The sequence below is a fragment of the Moschus berezovskii genome, chromosome 11 (assembly GCF_049115385.1).
Source record: "Moschus berezovskii isolate FMDL1 chromosome 11, NW_MosBer_1.0, whole genome shotgun sequence".
NCBI lineage: Eukaryota > Metazoa > Chordata > Mammalia > Artiodactyla > Moschidae > Moschus > Moschus berezovskii.
In genome coordinates, this window is record NC_142470.1 from 12,575,318 (window position 1) to 12,593,386 (window position 18,069).

The following is an 18,069-nucleotide window of genomic DNA, read 5'->3' on the forward strand; positions in this document are numbered from 1 at the left end:
TGTTAACTTAAAAAAATAGCTAATGAGGAAAATTTAGGATTATTTGAAATTTAAGCTGTGGGGGTCAGGTCATCATTGAGTTGGTCCAGTCCTAAACAGGGCATAGCCTGTTCCTCAGACTCTTGAGTAGTCGTGACCTGTGACACATTGTCACAGATAATAGAATTGGACAAAAATCCAAGTAGAAATGATACATGGCTTAATTGGAAATTCACAGGGCCCTTGCCTGTGGCATTTTACATAAGGAAAATTAACTTTAAAGTAGTAGCAAGAGCTTATATGAATTCTTTTTTAATTTGTCGTTTGTAAGAATGAATATTTATCAAGGACTTTGTACTAAACTGCTTTTGGTGGTGGTTTAGTCGCTAAGTCGTGTCTAACTCTTGAGACCCCATGGACTGTAGCCTGCTAGACTTCTCTGTTCATGGGTTTCTCCAGGCAAGAATACTGGAGTGGGTTGTTATTTCCTTCTCCAGAGGGTCGTCCGACCTAGGAATCAAACTCAGGTCTCCTTCCTGCCTTTCAGGCAGATTCTTTACCCACTGAGCTGCGAGGGAAGATACTAAACTCCTTTTAGTGTCTGCATATTACTAGATGCTACAGAAATTGTGTGCAGAGCCTTAAAGTGTTCTCAGGATCAGTTCAGTTCAGTCACTCAGTCGTGTCCGACTCTTTGCGACCCCATGAATCACAGGACGCCAGGCCCCCCTGTCCATCACCAATTCCCAGAGTTCACTCAAACCCATGTCCATTGAGTCGGTGATGCCATCCAGCCATCTCATTCTCTGTCGTCCCCTTCTCCTCCTGCCCCCAATCCCTCCCAGCATCAGAGTCTTTTCCAGTGAGTCAACTGAGGTGGCCAAAATATTGGAGTTTCAGCTTCAGCATCAGTCCTTCCAATGAACACCCAGGACTGATCTCCTTTAGGATGGACTAGTTGGATCTCCTTGCAGTCCAAGGGACTCTCAAGAGTCTTCTCCAACACCACAGTTCAAAAGCATCAATTCTTCGGCGTTCAGCTTTCTTCACAGTCCAACTCTCACATCCATACATGACCACTGGAAAAACCGTAGCCTTGACTAGACGGACCTTTGTTGGCAAAATAATGTCTCTGCTTTTTACTATGCTATCTAGGTTGGTCATAACTTTCCTTCCAAGGAGTAAGCATCTGAGGATAGAAGGGCAAAAGATATTCATTATTATGATATAATGTGATAAGCACCATGATGGCAAAATGAAACATCAGTTCAGTCGCTCAGTTGCGTCCGACTCTCCGCGACCCCATGAATCACAGCACGCCAGGCCTCCCTGTCCATCACCAACTCCCGGAGTACACTCAAACTCAAGTCCACAGAGTCGGTGATGCCATCCAGCCATCTCATTCTCCATCGTCCCCTTCTCCTCCCGCCCCCAACCTTTCCCAGCATCAGAGTCTTTTCCAGTGAGTCAACTCGTCGCATGAGGTGGCCAAAGTATTGGAGTTTCAGCTTCAGCATCAGTCCTTCCAATGAACATCCAGGATTGATCTCCTTTAGAATGGACTGGTTGGATCTCCTTGCAGTATAAGGGACTCTCAAGAGTCTTCTCCAACACCACAGTTCAAAAGCATCGATTCTTCGGCGATCAGCTTTCTTCACAGTCCAACTCTCACACCCATACATGACCACGGGAAAAACCATTGCCTTGACTAGACGGACCTTGGTTGGCAAAGTAATGTCTCTGCTTTTTAATATACTATCAAGGTTGGTCATAAATTTCCTTCCAAGGAGCAAGCGTCTTTTAATTTCATGGCTGCAATCAGCATCTGCAGTGATTTTGGAGCCCAAAAAAATAAAGTCTGACACTGTTTCCACTGTTTTTCCATCTATTTCCCATGAAGTGATGGGACCAGATGCCATGATCTTGGTTTTCTGAATGTTGAGCTTCAAGCCAACCTTTTCACTCTCCTCTTTCACTTTCATCAAGAGGCTTTTGAGTTCCTCTTCACTTTCTGCCATAAGGGTAGTGTCATCTGCATATCTGAGGTTATTGATATTTCTCCCAGCAATCTTGATTCCAGCTTGTGCTTCTTCCAGCCCAGCGTTCCTCATAGACACATGTAAAATCAGAATAATATATGAACTTGATTTGAGATAATGAAGAGGATTTTGCTCTGTGGGGAAGAGATGGAAAGAAGACATTCTGGGCCAAGGAAAGTGAAAATGTTAGTTAGTCAGTGATGTCCGACTCTTTGTGACCCCCATGGACTGTAGCCTGCCAGGCTCCTCTGTTCTTGGAATTCCCTAGCCAAGAATACTAGAGCCGGTAGCCATTCTCTTCTACAGTGGATCTTCCCAACCCAGGGATCGAACCCAGGTCTTCCGATCTCCTGCTCGGCAGGCAGATTCTTTACCATCTGGGCCACCAGAGATCTGGAATTGTGAAAGTAGATGTCTGAGAAGTACCAGGTAGGCCTGTATGGAGGGAACTGATTAGGGCTGAGGCCTCTGAAAGCCATTCCTGATTCCTCTTGTGATGTGGTGGATAGACGCCATGGCACCTGCCTTTGGAGAGGACCAGTCATTCATAAGTGGTTGTCACACAGGCAGGCCAAGATGGTTTGCCGGCAGGGTTATAAATACTCCTGTCTGACTCTTTGTGACCCCACGGACTGTAGCCCATCAGACTCCTCTGTTCATGGGATTCTCCAGCAAGAATGCTGAAATGGATTGCCATGCCCTCTTCCAGGGGGTCTTCCTGACCCAGGGATTGAACCCAAGTGTCTTATGCCTCCTGCATTGGCAGGTGGGTTCTTTACCACAGCACACCTGGGAAGCTCACTGAGAGAAAAAGTGCGCATTAATTGTAAGGTTCAGACTGTTAAGTTCAAAGGAACTTAAAAGAGCAGAGCAGTGTGGGCTGAATTAGCAGCAGCAGGAGAGTATATGGAAGTTCTGGTAGTGAATCCATCTCTTCTTTGCTTCCGTAAAATGTAGTAATGAAGAGGGGAGAAAACTTTTATTTTTGTCTTGACTTACTTTTATAGAAGTGATTTCAGGGGACTTCCCTGTTGGTCCAGTGGCTAAAACTCCACGTTCCCAGTGCAGGGGGCCTGGGTCCAACCCCTGGTCAGGGAACTAGATCTTGCATGCCACAACTCAGATCCAGTACAGACAAATAAAAAAATAATTAAATATTTTTAAAAAGTGATTTTGGGTTTGAAAACAGAGAGTGATTATCACATAGAATAGTTTCAGAAATTACTCATTACCTTTAAAAGACAGAGACCAGAAATTTGCCTTGAAACTTAAAAAAATGTAGATTATTAAAAATTCTTCAAGAAATGATGTTTTTAACAAAACAATCCAGGAATGTTTATTAACATTATCTTTTAAAATTGTCCAGTGTTCTACTTTGATAATATCAACTACTTATTAAATCAGCATAGAGTATTTTAAGAGCATCTTGCTGCCCGTTAGGTTTATATACATTAAGATCCTATTGTATATACTCGTTGTTCACCGTTTCTTGAGCAGTTACTGTGGCAGAATTACGGACATGATCTCTAACCTCAAAAAGTGCTCAATCATTTGCTCTTTCTAAAATTGTAGTTATGTGGTATTTTTCGATTTATTTTCAGTCCTAACCTTAGCACTCTTAGATGAATTACTTCTCTTCCTCACTGCTAGTTTATCTTTGTGTCAATTCTTTTCACCACTCCTAGAGCTGTTTTCTAATTTAATCATGATTTTGTCTCTTTGAGACCCCATAGTCTGCAGTATGCCAGGTTTCCCTGTCTGTCACCATCTCCCAGAGCTTGCTCAGACTCATATCCGTTGAGTAGGTGATGCCGTCCAACCATCTCATCTCCTGTCGTCCCCTTCTCCTCTTGTCTTCTATCTTTCCTAGCATCAGGGTCTTTTCCAGTGAGTTGACTCTTAGCATCAGGTGGCCAAAGTATTGGAGCTTCAGCCTCAGCATCAGTCCTTCCAATGAATATTCAGGATTGATTTCCTTTAGGATTGATTAATTTGATCTCCTTGCTGTCCAACGGACTCTTAAGGTCCTCTCCAACACCATAGTTTGAAAGCATCAATTCTTCAATGCTCAGCCTTCTCTGTGGTCCAGCTCTCACATCCATACATGACTACTGGAAAAACCATAAACTTAACTGTATGTGACCTTTGTGGGCAAAGTGATGTCTCTGCTTTTTAATACACTGTCTAGATTTGTCATTATATTGTCCAGTATATTATAGATGGGCAAATACAAAATCAGAAAAAGACATCTCACTGATACACCAAGAGGATTAGTTTAAGATAAAGAGATTCACTAGTAAATACATACTTATTTATCATCTATTCTGTACCTGGTACTGTGGTTGATACTACAGGGCATTTGAAAATGAACCAACTCATAGGTTTGACTACACGGACCTTTGTCAGCAAAGTAATGTCTCTGCTTTTCAGATTTAAATCCTCCAGTGGCTCCCCATTGTCCATAATAAGGTTGAAGCTCATTGCATGATATTTGAAGTCCTTTATGGCTGGGCTACATCAAGGGTGTTTCTAATCTGGTTCTGCCTTTGTCTCCTCACTCCCTTAATATAGCCAAATAGAATTTATTTACGTTTCCCAAACAAATATTCTTTCCTTCTCTTGGGCTTTTTTTGCATGGCTGTTTCTTCTGTCCAGAATGCCCTTCTTCTATGTTTCCTCCTTATCATGGTCTAGTACAACTTACCTTTTAAGATCAGTTTTGTTACTTCTAGGAAAACTATCCTGTTTGCCCTAGAAAATGATTACTTGTACTATGTTTCCATAACATACACCTGCTCTATACTGTTCATTTTTCCATAGTGATTGTACTCTAGATTCTTGAGGGCAGGGAATGACTGCTTTTATTATTTTTAAATTTCAGAATTCATAGTCTGTAGGCTGCTGTTTTTACTGTTGGTTCCCTCAAATCTCTTTAGAGACTGAGAGGTGTATAGGCACATTTTCTTCCCATCTCCCAAATTGAGGGCTGTTTAAGCCTAACCCTAATGGTAAAGAACATTGAATGTGAATCTTTACTCTTCTACCTACATTGTCAGTCATTTATAGTTTTGTTCTTAGATCTTGAACACACTAGATCAGACCATGGAGTGTCAGGTAATGGCCAGGCTCCACTGCTCTAGCATCCTGCTTTGTGGAGACCTCCTTGTTTCCATGACAGGCTGGCGAGATGACTTCCTGCAGTGTTCACTGTATGTTGGATTTCTGTCCCTTTAGAGATGTTTAGTCATTCATATGTAGAAGTAATCATGCATCCTAGCTCCCAAATGCTTTAAAGTATAATTTTTGAGCCTCTTTTTCAGTAGAGATGTAGTATACTTGTATTAATAAGAAATCTAATACTTTAAAATCTTCCTTTATTGAACCTCCTTTTAGGTAAGAACTCAGGGCCCTATCCTCACAGCAAGTGGCAAAAATCCTGTAATGGAGCTCAATGAAAAAAGAAGAGGTCTCAAGTATGAACTCATCTCAGAGACTGGTGGAAGCCATGACAAACGCTTTGTGATGGAGGTATGTACCTAGATACAAGCCAACCATATTTTTCCCCTCAAAGACATAGGTTGTCCTGAGCTTACTTTTTAAAAAAAGGTAGACTCAGTCAGTTCTTATGGCACTATTTCACTTCTGGTGTTTTTGTTTTCTGTGTTATGATACATTTAAATTAAAACTACCCAGAGGGATTGCATGGGATAACTGCAGAGTGTTCTTGATTTTAGGTAGAAGTGGATGGACAAAAATTCAGAGGTGCAGGTCCAAACAAGAAAGTGGCAAAGGCAAGTGCAGCTTTAGCTGCCCTGGAGAAGCTGTTTTCTGGACCCAATGCAGCAAATAATAAGAAAAAGAAGATTATCCCTCAGGTATGAATTAAGCATTAAACCTTGGAAAGATACCACCGGAGTGAAATCTCCTTTTATATCTTTGTGCCACTTGAGATTTGTCTGAAGTTATTTATTTTTCTTGCTTGGACTTGGCAACTTTTTCTGTTGAGTTGATCATGCATAATAGAAATATGATTACTGGTCCCCTGTTTTGTGGTCTTTCAGGCAAATCCCATGTTAAAAAGAGACTGTTGGCTTTAAATATTCAGGGCTTCAAGTCCTGTTGATGAAGCAGTGTTGAAGGGCTGGGACTCTAAATGAGATCCTGCGTTTGTTTAGGGAAGCTGCCAAAAGTGTTGGGCTTATTCTCATCCTGGTCTGCAGTTGTTCTTCTATTTCCTTTCCAGTTTTGTCCTTTTACATTGTTTAGTTTGGGGTTTCTTTGAGGGCAGCACAAGTAGAAATTGACCCTGTGTTGCTTTTGTTCATTACTGACACTGAAAATGTCAGAACTGCAAAAGGCCCAGGATTGTAGCAAGGATCGCAGTAAGAAAATATGGCTTCCTAATTGCATGCTTTTGATGGATTCTCCCATCCATTCATTTACATCTTCAAAAATATTTTCTAGACATACACCATGTGCATAATTGTGAGGGAAAAAGAGACATGTGACTATAAGACACATTCTCTGGTGGAGAATACTGGTATAATATCTGAATATATTATGTGATAGGGAAAAGTCAAGTAAAAATCTTTAGACCAGTAGAAGGAAGCACAGATTATTTAAGATTCTGTGTTAAGTATGCATATGCAAAGTCCACTGTTAACAGGGTAGACTAGATCGCAATAGAACACTTTGAATGCATAGACACTGCTTGTAGTAACACAGCTGACAGTAAAGGCTCCCTTTGCAACCTGATTCTTCTTGTTCCAAAGACCGTGGGCATGCTCCTATTGTGTATGAGATCCATCTTAGAAATATGTTTTGTGTTCATTTACATTTTTTGTATTTACTAAAATAAACACTGCCTATATTCTAGAATTCAAAATATAAACAAAACTATTACTGAGATGAAGTACAGATAAAGCATTTAAATTGCATTGGTGTGTGTAGAGAAAGGATGAATGGATTTCTTTCTCTAAACTCTGATAAGATGTTCTAAATTAGTAGAAAGAGAATTGTGACCTTGTTTGTTTTGGTGTGTTTTTCTTGTGTATTACATCTTGTATATGGTCAGTTAATTTTAGTGTTTATAAAGCCTGTGTGCAGATAACTTATTAGGTAGTTAGGTTTGGTTCTAGGAGACAGGAGTTTGATTTGTGTGGAGTCACTGTGCTGCCGCCAGATTGCTAATTCCTGACTGCATTTGACTAAGCTGTGTTTAAAAAAAAGTCTGCATGCAGTTCACTCATTTTTAGAAATTTTCCATACTAGAAGATATAAAACTCATGTGTTCAATGTGCTTGACAGCCAAGAAGCAGTCTATTTTGGATTTGTGGGTTGGATTTTTTTCAGCCAGAAGGGAAGATGGCTGTTCTCTGTTCATGATACGTTTGACCTTGAAGCTGTCTTCTACTTAGTCACACTAGCGATAGAGGCTATCCCAGGAGGAAAAAAGCTGGTGATTTTTCAGTGAGAGATAGATGTGTGTATGCACTGACTGTGTAAGCTGTGTGTAGTGCTGCTGACTTGCTCTGCAATGCTTTTGAGGCTCTGAACCTCCTTCCCTGCAGCTTGGTTATAGCAGGGAATGTTACGAGTTTCTTAAGTTTTCTGAGCTTGAGTTTTTGTTGCATTATTATATTAAAAAGCAAACATAATATTTAATTTAAATCTAGATGTTTTCTTATTTCTTAAAATTTCAGTTTCCGAAAGGAATGTTTTTGCATTCCTGTATACTGTTACTCCTTGTTTACTTTTCAGTTGTATATCTGTTTTCTCAGTTGCTCTTTCTACTCTGCAGTAAGGAAAACAAAAGTAGATGTCATAATCCCTATTTTACAATTGGGGGGAGACTCCCATAGGGATTCTGCGGCTTTACCAGCATCCTGTGGCATTTTAGAGCAAGAAGGGACTTCAGAGGTGATACACATAGAGAGAGAGAGACACACACAGAGAGACACACACAGACACACATACACACTTCAGAGGTGACACACACACAGAGACACACTGACACCCACACACAGACACACACACACCCACACACACTGACACACACACACCCACAGACACACACCCACACAGACACACACACACCCATACTCCCACCCCCAGCCCCCACCCCCGCTGCCAGAGGAATCTGCTTCCTGAGGTCTCAGCTACGTAGAACAGGGACTGGCATCCACATCTTTGGTCTTTCTGTCTTAATCTTCCCTACCTCTTTCTTTTTAAACCTGACTCAGGTTCATAGCTAATTGTAGGTGGTTTGCTGTGTTTTTTTGTTTGTTGGAAGAGAATTCAGTGGATTTTGAACCTAGATATCAGGTGTCTGTAATTATTTTTAATTAGGCTTAAAATGACTTTGGATGTAATCTGACTGCTGAAATGTGTGTGTAGAAAACGAACTGTTTCTGGATAATGAACTGTTTCTGGATAACCTTCAAGTGAAAAGAACACTTTTATCTGCATACTTCTGTGTCTGTATTAGTCTCTCAGTTGTGTTCAACTCTGCAACCCCATGGACTACAGCCCTCCATGAGCCTCTGTCCATGGGATTCTCCAGGCAAGAATACTGGAGTGGATTGCCATTTCCTTCTCCAGGGGAGCTTCCTGATCCAGGGATCCAACCTGGGTTTCCTGCAGGCAGATTCTTTACTGTTTGAGTCACCAGGGAAGCCCAGCATATTTTCTGGAACAACTCTGTAATATGTCATTTTCATTTTACAGATGATAAACTGAAGTCATCAAAGTCATAGATGACTTGTGTCATGTACAGGCTCAAGTTTCTCATAGAGGTTGTATACATTACAGAGTTGATGAGAAGATCTTATTTCTCTCAGTAATGAAATGTGTTATTTTTAACAGGCAAAGGGTGTTGTGAATACAGCTGTGTCTGCAGCAGTCCAAGCTGTTCGGGGCAGAGGAAGAGGAACTCTAACAAGGGGGGCTTTTGTTGGGGCCACAGCTGCTCCTGGCTACATAGCTCCAGGTATAGTACAAACTGAGAGATGTCTGCTTCCTTTTCTGGGCCACAGTTTCCAAGAATAGCTTCTCCTTTATTTTCTAGGGTTACACAGGGTATCTGGAAACATAATACAGGTATAGGATGTGTGTGCACTGAAACTTAAGAGAATCTATAGAATGTTATTAGGTTTACTCCTGGAATCTGCTGAATGACTAGAGGCCTTTTGAAAGGAGGTGACAGATGAAGACTATTGCACTTGGTGGAGGGGACATATTTTGACAATGAGAAAGGTCAGAGACGTTCCACACACTGGGGAGTTTGGATGCCTGAGCAGGGTGTATTCATTAGGGACACAGATGACAGGTTGAGTATCACAGGTAGAAAAACGATTGATAAGAGGCTGCTCATTGGGGTGAAGCCTGACAGTGTTAGCATTTCTTTAACTCAGTGAATCATCAAGGGCTAAAGAATTGCATAAAAAAGAAAGGGGGAGCTTACTTATTCAGTGCTGAGTATACAGTAGGTACTTACATATAAATGATTTCACTTACTTGATTTTAGTCATCACAGTGTTTCCTTAAATAGAAATTACTTCTGTTTTTTTTCAGATGAGGAAAAGCTAAAGTTTAGGGAGGTAAGGCAGTGAGCTCAGTGTGAGACATCTTGTAAACAGCAGGGCAGACATCTGAATGTAAGAGTTTCTAGTTCCAAAGTTTGTATTCTTTCCATTTCACAGCATGGCTTGAGGAAGATGGGGAAAGAAGCCTTCTTTCTGTCTTCTGTTCCAATCTTTCTATCATTTTAGCAGTAGCTGTACAGCTGTCTTGTTGAGTTAAATTCCTGTAATCGTGCAAGCGTGGAAGTTTGAACTTGACAAGTAAACCTCTTGTAGTTGTTGATCAGGTAAATTGTTGTAAAGATTGGGTCTTGTTATTATTTTTTGTGTAACTGTGTGACACTCATAAGAAGTTCACTTAGATTGTGGGTTATTTCCGCCCGCCCCCCAAGAAAGAATTAGAATAGGCTTTTGGGGAAATTTTGTGGATAATGTGGCTTTGGAGTAACGCTTCCAGAAGTTGATCCCACTAGGGGCATAGCTCAAAAATGTGTCATATAAAAAATGTACACTCTCATTCAAGTATTGTGTGCCTGCTTTGACACAGAGCAGACATGGCACTTTGTTCTCCTGCGGTGTTTGGCCTGAAGGTGAGATACAGTAATGGAAGGCTCGTGACTGACTGAGCTGCTGTGATAAGGAGAAAGGCATAGCTGAGGGGGTGCGACAGGGAAGCCTGGTCGAGTATGCGGGGACTCAGAGGTTTGCCTGAAGACGTGGCACTTGAACTGAGCTTTGAAGAATGAGTAGGAGTCAGAGCAGATGCAGACGGAAGAGCACTGCCTGCGGAGGGAACCGCACGTCGGCACCCTGTGGTGCTGATGGGAGGGAAGAGACCAATCTGTAGTGTGGAGAGCATAGGGAGGCGGTAGGGTGGATTTGAGCTGAAGCTGGATGTTCAGTCCCCAGTCCTGGAGGACTTGGTTTTGATTTTGGTCTTAGAACCTAAGTGCAGTGGGAAGTCGTGAAGGGTTCTAAGAGAAGTGAGAAGATCAGACTTTATTTGTAAAAAATCACTCTCTGTTGTATGAAGAATGACTTGTAGGGGCAGAAGTTGGCATGCCAAGACACAGTAAAAGGTTTTTGTGAACGTAGAGCCCAGACAGGTGGCAGTGGAGGTACCTCCTGTGGGTGTGGGGAAGTAGATGGGTGGCAGGAAGTGAGCAGATGGAACAACTTGAGAAGCAAGTGATTGGTTTATTGTGGAGAATGAAACAGTGAGATTTCAAGTGTCCCTCAGGATCTTCAGCTGGAGGAGGTAGATTGGAGGTGGTGCCATTGAAAGAGACAGACGCTGAAAGACCAGTGGCAGTGGGACCAGGCGAGGAAGGAGGGTGGTTACAGTTTGATACAGTTTCTGTGTCCAAAATTAAGACCCTTTTTCTGTACATCTCACTATTTTATGGAAATTTAATTTTTTTCTTTGCCTCGTTTAACGTCTTATTAAAGGAAGCGGCTTTCATTAAACAGTAGTAGGCAGCTTGAGGTGAACTGTCTTGCCTTTGGTGATGTGCTTGTCCAGGTGTGTCCAGCTGCTGGGTCATGGGATCTTCTCCTCACTCAGGTGGCCAGCCACCATCAGCTAGTGGCAGTGATTGTGAGGGAATCCTAGTAGCTTCTCTCTTACATCATTGCCCTGACCTCTGCGAAAGGCCTGTCTCCTGAAGGCTTTCAAAAGGAAGTTCTTTTATAACCTAGAGAACATTCAGATGAGGTCAGATTAGATTATGAATAGGTTGTATGCCTTTTGCAGAGTGTACTCCTTGCGGCAGGGACTGTAGTATTTTTACATATGTTTTTAAATGCATTCCTCTGCTGTCAGTTTCTGCAGAAGACTGGGGCTCTGAGAGGGTAAATATTAAATAACACGTGCAATTCAAAGTCACCTTGCTTAGTGGGACGGGAAGTCAGGATTAGAACCCAGTGGCCTGTATTGGGGTACAACTACTGGCCAGCTCAGCAGTTACAGTTTCTCTCTTGAAGGAGGTTTTAGTAAAGCCTTTGAAACTATAACCTTTGCCAACCACTGCCTTTTCCTGGAATAAATTTGATATACAGCATTCTTTTTTAAGCATTAACTTCTTTTTTGGCTTCTGATACTTTTTCTACTGTTCATTTCCTGCTGCTTATTTCAGCTGTCTTTTGTCCTCTTGAAATATATGATGTAGTGAGCACTAAAGACTCAGTTGTCCAACCCCTAGGTTTATGACTTAAGTGTAGTCTCTGCCATTCTGGTGGGGAATGCAGGTAGAGTTGAGAATTACAATGTCACGTGGTAAGTGTAGTGAGAAGGAAGTGTAGTCAGTCTCTGGTAGGCCATAATAAAAAGCTTCCAATCTGCGTAGGCATGGAGGGATTGGTAGACTAGGGCCATCCTGGGAAGGGTTCTTGTTCAGCGACACCTGGAAGAAGTCCTCAAGCAGGGCCCAAGGTGCCGGGCCAGGTGTTCCTTGTGAATCGGGCCAGTGCTGACTGCCATTTGTCCTGACTGACCTGCTCTCTCCTTCTTTGCACCAGGCTATGGAACACCCTATGGTTACAGCACAGCTGCCCCTGCCTATGGTATGTACACTGTCTTACTGATTTCTCCTCTTAGCCTCTCTGCACAGCAATCCAAAGCACAGTTTGTATCTAGGGTTTCTTTAAATGAATTGGAGGATCTCAGACCTACTCATTCTAGTGACCCAACTTAAATTCCCTTTGAAAATGCCACAACCTTGTGGTTCTTGGTTTGGTTGGAGTTGCTCTTCTCTCTGCTTTGCCTGATTGAGGGACTGCTTGTTCTAATTGCCTGTTTCTGACCATATTGAAATTAAATATTCTTAGTAGTTCTTCTTACAGCCAACTTACACTCCATTCAAAGGCTACTGAAGGGCCATACCCAGTTGCTAGCTCGGCTGACTGCCAGTTATAGAGCCACGTTTAAGTTTCTGGTTAGAAACTGTATGAACTGCAGGTGATTTGAGTTAGGGATAGGAAGTACTCACTTCACATCGGTAGTGTTATGCTTTGTTGTGAATTTTGCTGTGGAGGTGAAGGGAACAGGTCCCAGAAAGTGATGCGTGGTTATCCACAGCAGTATTACCGAAGTTCTTACTGCAGAAAGTCTGTGTAGTACATGTGAGAAAATCACAGGAATATCTCCTCTCCCTTCAAAAATAACAATAAAGGCAAATGCAGAAATGAACCTCAGTGGCCCTTTGGATAACTTTTGAATGAGGTTTATGTGGCAATGGAGGCAGTAGGTTTGGAGTCAGTGATATGCTCTCTTAGACATTTTTCCTATCTTGGGTACTGCATGGTATAGAATCGGCCATCTGCAGAATGTCACTTAGAGCAAAAAGAGCGCCAGTGTGTGTGTGCTCACGTGAGAGTGTGTGAGAGCATGCGTGTACACACGAGTGCATGTGCCCCAGTGCGACCCTCGGCTGGGCATGCGTGCACACGGAAGAGAAGGACCTTGCCTGTGTTGCTACTTGTGGTGGTAGTCCTTCACACGCGCCCCAGGCCTTGCCTTGTGCTTTTTCTCTTCATACATCAGCTTTCCCATTTTTGTTTGGATGGAAATTATGGGTCTTTAAGGCACTGCTACAGTGAAGCTTCATTTGATTTCGTAACTATAGAAATAAGTAGAAAGTGAACAATTTGAGCACTTTCCCCATTAAGATAGATCATTTACAACCTGGAAAGATGTGGGGAAGCTGGAAGACTGACATTTGGGATAGCTTATGTTTAAGGTTGAGAACAGAGTCTGGAGTTTCAGCCTTACCTGCATGTCTCCATTGGCATACTCAGCTATAGCCAGGAGCTCCCTGTATTCTGCTTATTCTTAGATACGGGGAGGGGGTTAGGAACTAGAGGCTCATTCAGGAATATGCTGTCTTTTAAAACTTATTTTAAATTCAAACTCTCTAGCTTCTTTTGATTTGGCCATTTGCTTTTACCATTCAGCCAACTTCTGCATATCTCGACCACCTCTCCTTCCTGTGAATTAGGTCTGGTCAGTTTATCCAAATACATTTTGACTCATTGGACTCATTGTGATATGTCTTGTGTGAAAGCCAAAGCATCTGCCTTCTAGGGCAGGTCCTTAAGTTGGTGTCTTTCTTTTAGACATAGTAAAACCCATGTTCTTTAGTGTAGGTTTGCAAGAGCTTTTCTTCTTTAAAACACTTATATATCTAGGCTCTAAGGTACATTCATGTTTTTCCTCAATCTTTTTAATTTCTCTCTCGTTCTTCCCTTTCCTCTAACATTAAACTTCCACCTTGCGGCCTCCGAGTCCGCTCTTCAGAAGGCTCCTCTCTTCCATGTGTCATATAACTGACTTCCAAAGCTGGTGAAATTTAATGCCCCCATTTTTCACATAAAAGATATGGTTTTTAAATGTTACTGTGATGCCAACCTACTAAAACGATGCTTTATTTTGGCTGTAAGGTAAACATGTCTTTGGCCTTCGTAAAGCTGTTGCATGTGGGGTAGTTTCCCTCTGATCATCTGGTGCTCTCAGATACCTGCTGTTGCTGCTTTGTGATTTCTCCATAGGTTAAACATTAGAACAGAAACAAGGAGCAGATTTCAAATCATGCTTGAGTATGCAGAAGTTTGTGAGGCCACAAGAACTCATTAATTACAAAATTAAGAAAGTAATTAATCTTTCCAGATTTGCCATGCCAATATTGGCAGTAGCCATTAAGATAAATACCTGGTCACAACTCCAATTGGAACTGTCTTTCTGGGGAGCTGAGGCCTGCACAGAAAGCTGTGTTTGAATCTTGAAAATCCATGTTTCTCCTTTAATATGTGATATGCCAAATTGAGAGTCACTTTAGAATATTAATCAATGGCATTGCTTCTGAGCTTTGTAATTGATGGCAGCTCACTCAAATGAAATCCCTTTTTGGATATCATTCTTCCTGTGATGTAGCCATCTTAATTTTGAGTGGAATATATTATCACACTACTAAGAGTAATTTCAAAGTTTGTGGGCCTCTTTCATAATGGTACATGTTGACTGACTAATCTGGAAAAGGTTAATGATAATCTCTGTAAGATTCTTTTTTTTAACCTGGAATTTTTATTGGATTATTAAACTTATTTGGAGTCCTCTCCGTTTCTTTTCTCTGTAGGTTTACCCAAGAGAATGGTTCTGTTACCCGTTATGAAATTCCCAACATATCCTGTTCCCCACTACTCATTCTTTTAGCAAATGACAGAAGCTAATTCCTATTCCAACAACAACCCAGTACATACAGAATGTTAGTGAAAAAGCCTTTTTATCCTGCTTTCTTTGAACACATACTTGATCAAAATTATTTGTAAAGAACATCTTTTCCTACTTTTTGATTTTAACAAATGCAAATTTAGTTCTCTAAAACTTGAAAACAAACAAAAAAGAAACTAGTTCTGTGAAACGGTACCTCATTTCCGGAAAATAACTTATACCAGCCCTTCTGTTCTAGGGAAATAAGTCTAGCAGTTCAAAGTTTAAGTTTTAAGAGGAATATCAGATTATGTAAAATTAAACTTGTGAAGGATGTATAGAGTCTCAAACACTGATCACAAATAAACTGCTTTGTTGTAACACAGAGTACTGCCTGGTTCCTGACGCAGTCACTGACGCTTAGCTGATTGATCTGTATTTGCCCCAGGGCACTTTAATTCGGGCTGTAGTTATTTTTTTTTAATACAATAGACTTTTCATTTAAACTTTAACTTTGTAAATATTGAAGTGTGTAATTAAAGCCAATAAAATATGGGTTTGAATATTGTTTTAGCTTATTATTTTTGATATGTTTTGGTATCAAATTATAAAGAATTGAAAACTAATAATAACTTAGCCCTAGAAACCCATTCATTTGTAAGCAAACTGATAAAACAAAGCAAAGACGATTGTTAGTTTGAGCCCGTCTATTTACTTTGTAAGCCCTTGGTACTCCTGCTGTACACGGGCATCCCCCTCATAAAGGTTTATTCTGTTATCCGAGAATGACTTATTAAAATAATGGCACCACCCAGAGATGGGGAAGGAGGAATGTGATTATTTTAGTTTCTGAATTTCCAAGTTTTAAAAAATAATAAATTAATCCATCAATGACCCTCTCGTTCTTGTGGCCTTCTTCACTCTGTAAGATACTGTGTTCACTCCCTGGCTTTTTTCATGTAGATAGAAGATTAGCGATTTTTCTGGAATTCATTGAAGGGTCTCTTATCCTCTTCAATTACATCAGAATCTAAAGCAGCAACAGGGTCCCCATAAAAACTTGCTCTTCGATTGTCCCAGTTCTTGTTGAGTGCTGCTGTGAAAAGTGACAGGTTTCAGCCATGGGTCAGCATTTATTTTTTAAGACACCTGATTAAGCTGGTGAAAAATGATCAGTCGGTAACATTGTGCTGTTCTGTAAAGGGTGCAGACCTGAGTCTTCCACTTGCATTCTCACCTCGTTTGGAAGCCTATGATGTTACTAGAAGGTAATGGTTTCATTAAGGTACTCACCCCCATGAAGGCAACATTGTGGTCCCATGTTGATATCTACAAGTTGCTGGGTCTTAAAATTGTCCATTTTTAGTTTGAAGTAGCTTTCCTCTTCTTTCTTCGTTTCTGTCTTTTGGAGCTGAATAGTGCTCATAGCTGAGAGTGGGCTTCAAAATATGGCAAATTTATGTACCTCATTTCTCTGGGACCACTAAACAAGCATGAAACAGGCAGTTGAAAATAAATGTTAGTGTTATTTAATCAGATATCTGAGTTTTACACCACAACTTGTCTGTTCCTTCAGCTCCTTGACCTTTTGTCTGTATCAGTGGTGGGTGATACTTTAATAAAACCTCATCACTTGCTGGAAGTAGCTGTGAACTTACCATTCTCATCCTGTGCATTAGTGGCTAGACCTACACAAGAGGGCCCATCTCAGCTGGGAGTTTTCATGTTTCATTGATTTGTTTTGCTGACCTATGGATGAAACAGAGCCATCACTGAGAAGAAAAAGCATGGCTGGTAGTGTCCAGTTTTTCTTAATTAAGTATTTACAACAGCCCTCTTTGTTTATGGAATACTATTAATTGGCAGCTGCAGCTGTATTGTTATTTGAAATTGATTGTCAAATTTGCATTCCAAGTTGGAATCTCTCTGGAGATTTCTCTTTAGAAAATTCTTTGAAAGTAGCTGACTTGTTACACAACTCAACCCCTCTGTAACGGTGCAAAGGGAGCTGTGCTCTTTTCCACCATGATGGCAGTCATTTCAAATGGTTTCTACCAAGTCTTTTTTTTTTTAATTTGTTGTTTGTTGGAAGTTACTAACCATGTTTTGTAAACCTGCCCAGTTGCTGCAAACTTTGACATTTCTCTGCTTTACTTAAAATAATCGAGCTGTCAGTCCTTTGTTAGAAGTGGTAACCATGCAAGTTCAACTGTTTTAAATTTTGTAATGGATTAAGTGTCCTCCCCCTACCCCCACCCCTCTTTGCCCTTCCCACCCCTTCATTTTGTAATGAAAATTCCACTTACAGCTGAAAGAGCAGAGAAATATAAATGAAGCTTTTGGCTTCACCAAATTCTGTGAAATTAACACCAAGTTTTGCTTCTCTGCTCTTTTCTCCACTGTAGGTGGTTTTTTCATTGACAGCCCCTATTGCCAGCCTCTGAGCGTCGCACCATTTATTATTCACTTGGGCCCTCAAGATTTCTTCTCTGACTTCTAGAACCATCAGGTTGTCTGGCTTGAAATGGCAATTTCTATGTCTTGATCTTAAGAGCAAAGTGACCCCCTGAGGCTTTCCAGCTTTCAGACACAGAATTCTTGACACCTCCTTTTGGAAAGCAGTGACTGAGCATTTTAAAGAAGAGCAATATTTTATTCAAAGCCACGGTGTCTGTTTGAAAACTTTTCCTTTGGAAACCTAGCAATACCTGGGTATACTTAACCCCTCCTAGCCTAGTCTCTTGTCAGGGAGTCTACAGACCAACGTAGAACTTAGAATTAGTGTATAAGCTGTGCTATCTTCTGACAGTTTTTAAACTTTCAGCACATAAACTGAATAGTTGTATTCCTGACTACGTCAGTTAGTGCTATTATAATTCCTCAGAGATAGGGGTCCTCCTTGAAGCCATATTTCTTTGCATGGGGGCTGGCACCCAGCCAGGGAGGTGGCCTGCAGCCATGTTTCTTGAGGCCGCGGGTGTGCCCCATATCTTGTGCAAGCTAACTGGCCCAGTAGATTCCTGACATACCTCATGCTGACTAGATGCAGTGCATGGTGCGGGGGCGCGAGGGCTCCTGGAGTCGTTTGTAGGCTCTCAAATTGTTAACCTGGGGAACAAACCACTGATAGATTTTGCTGGTATTAGCCTTTTCTTCTTTTTTAAAATTTGGGTGAAATGTTTGAAAATCATGAATCAGTCAGTCACCGTTATTAATTGAAGAGCTGGGAATACCTCGTTAATGTATTTTTAAAACTGGTGTTGGACCC

The 18,069-nt window shown here is 41.2% G+C and overlaps 1 protein-coding gene across 5 annotated transcripts in view; it reads left to right on the forward strand.

The window, feature by feature from the left end:
• Positions 1–18,069, forward strand: part of STRBP (spermatid perinuclear RNA binding protein) — a 148,476-nt gene that overhangs the window by 119,209 nt on the left and 11,198 nt on the right. For 2 of the 5 annotated variants that reach the window (XR_008682539.2, XM_055400888.2), the window contains exons 14-17: positions 5,412–5,546; positions 5,753–5,893; positions 8,883–9,006; positions 12,116–12,160. Coding sequence is in view for 4 of the 5 variants with exons in the window: in XM_055400888.2 (XP_055256863.1) it covers positions 5,412–5,546; positions 5,753–5,893; positions 8,883–9,006; positions 12,116–12,160 (445 nt within the window). In the remaining variant the exon portion in view is untranslated. The other 3 variants (XM_088841158.1, XM_055400887.2, XM_088841157.1) reach the window with 3 other exon arrangements.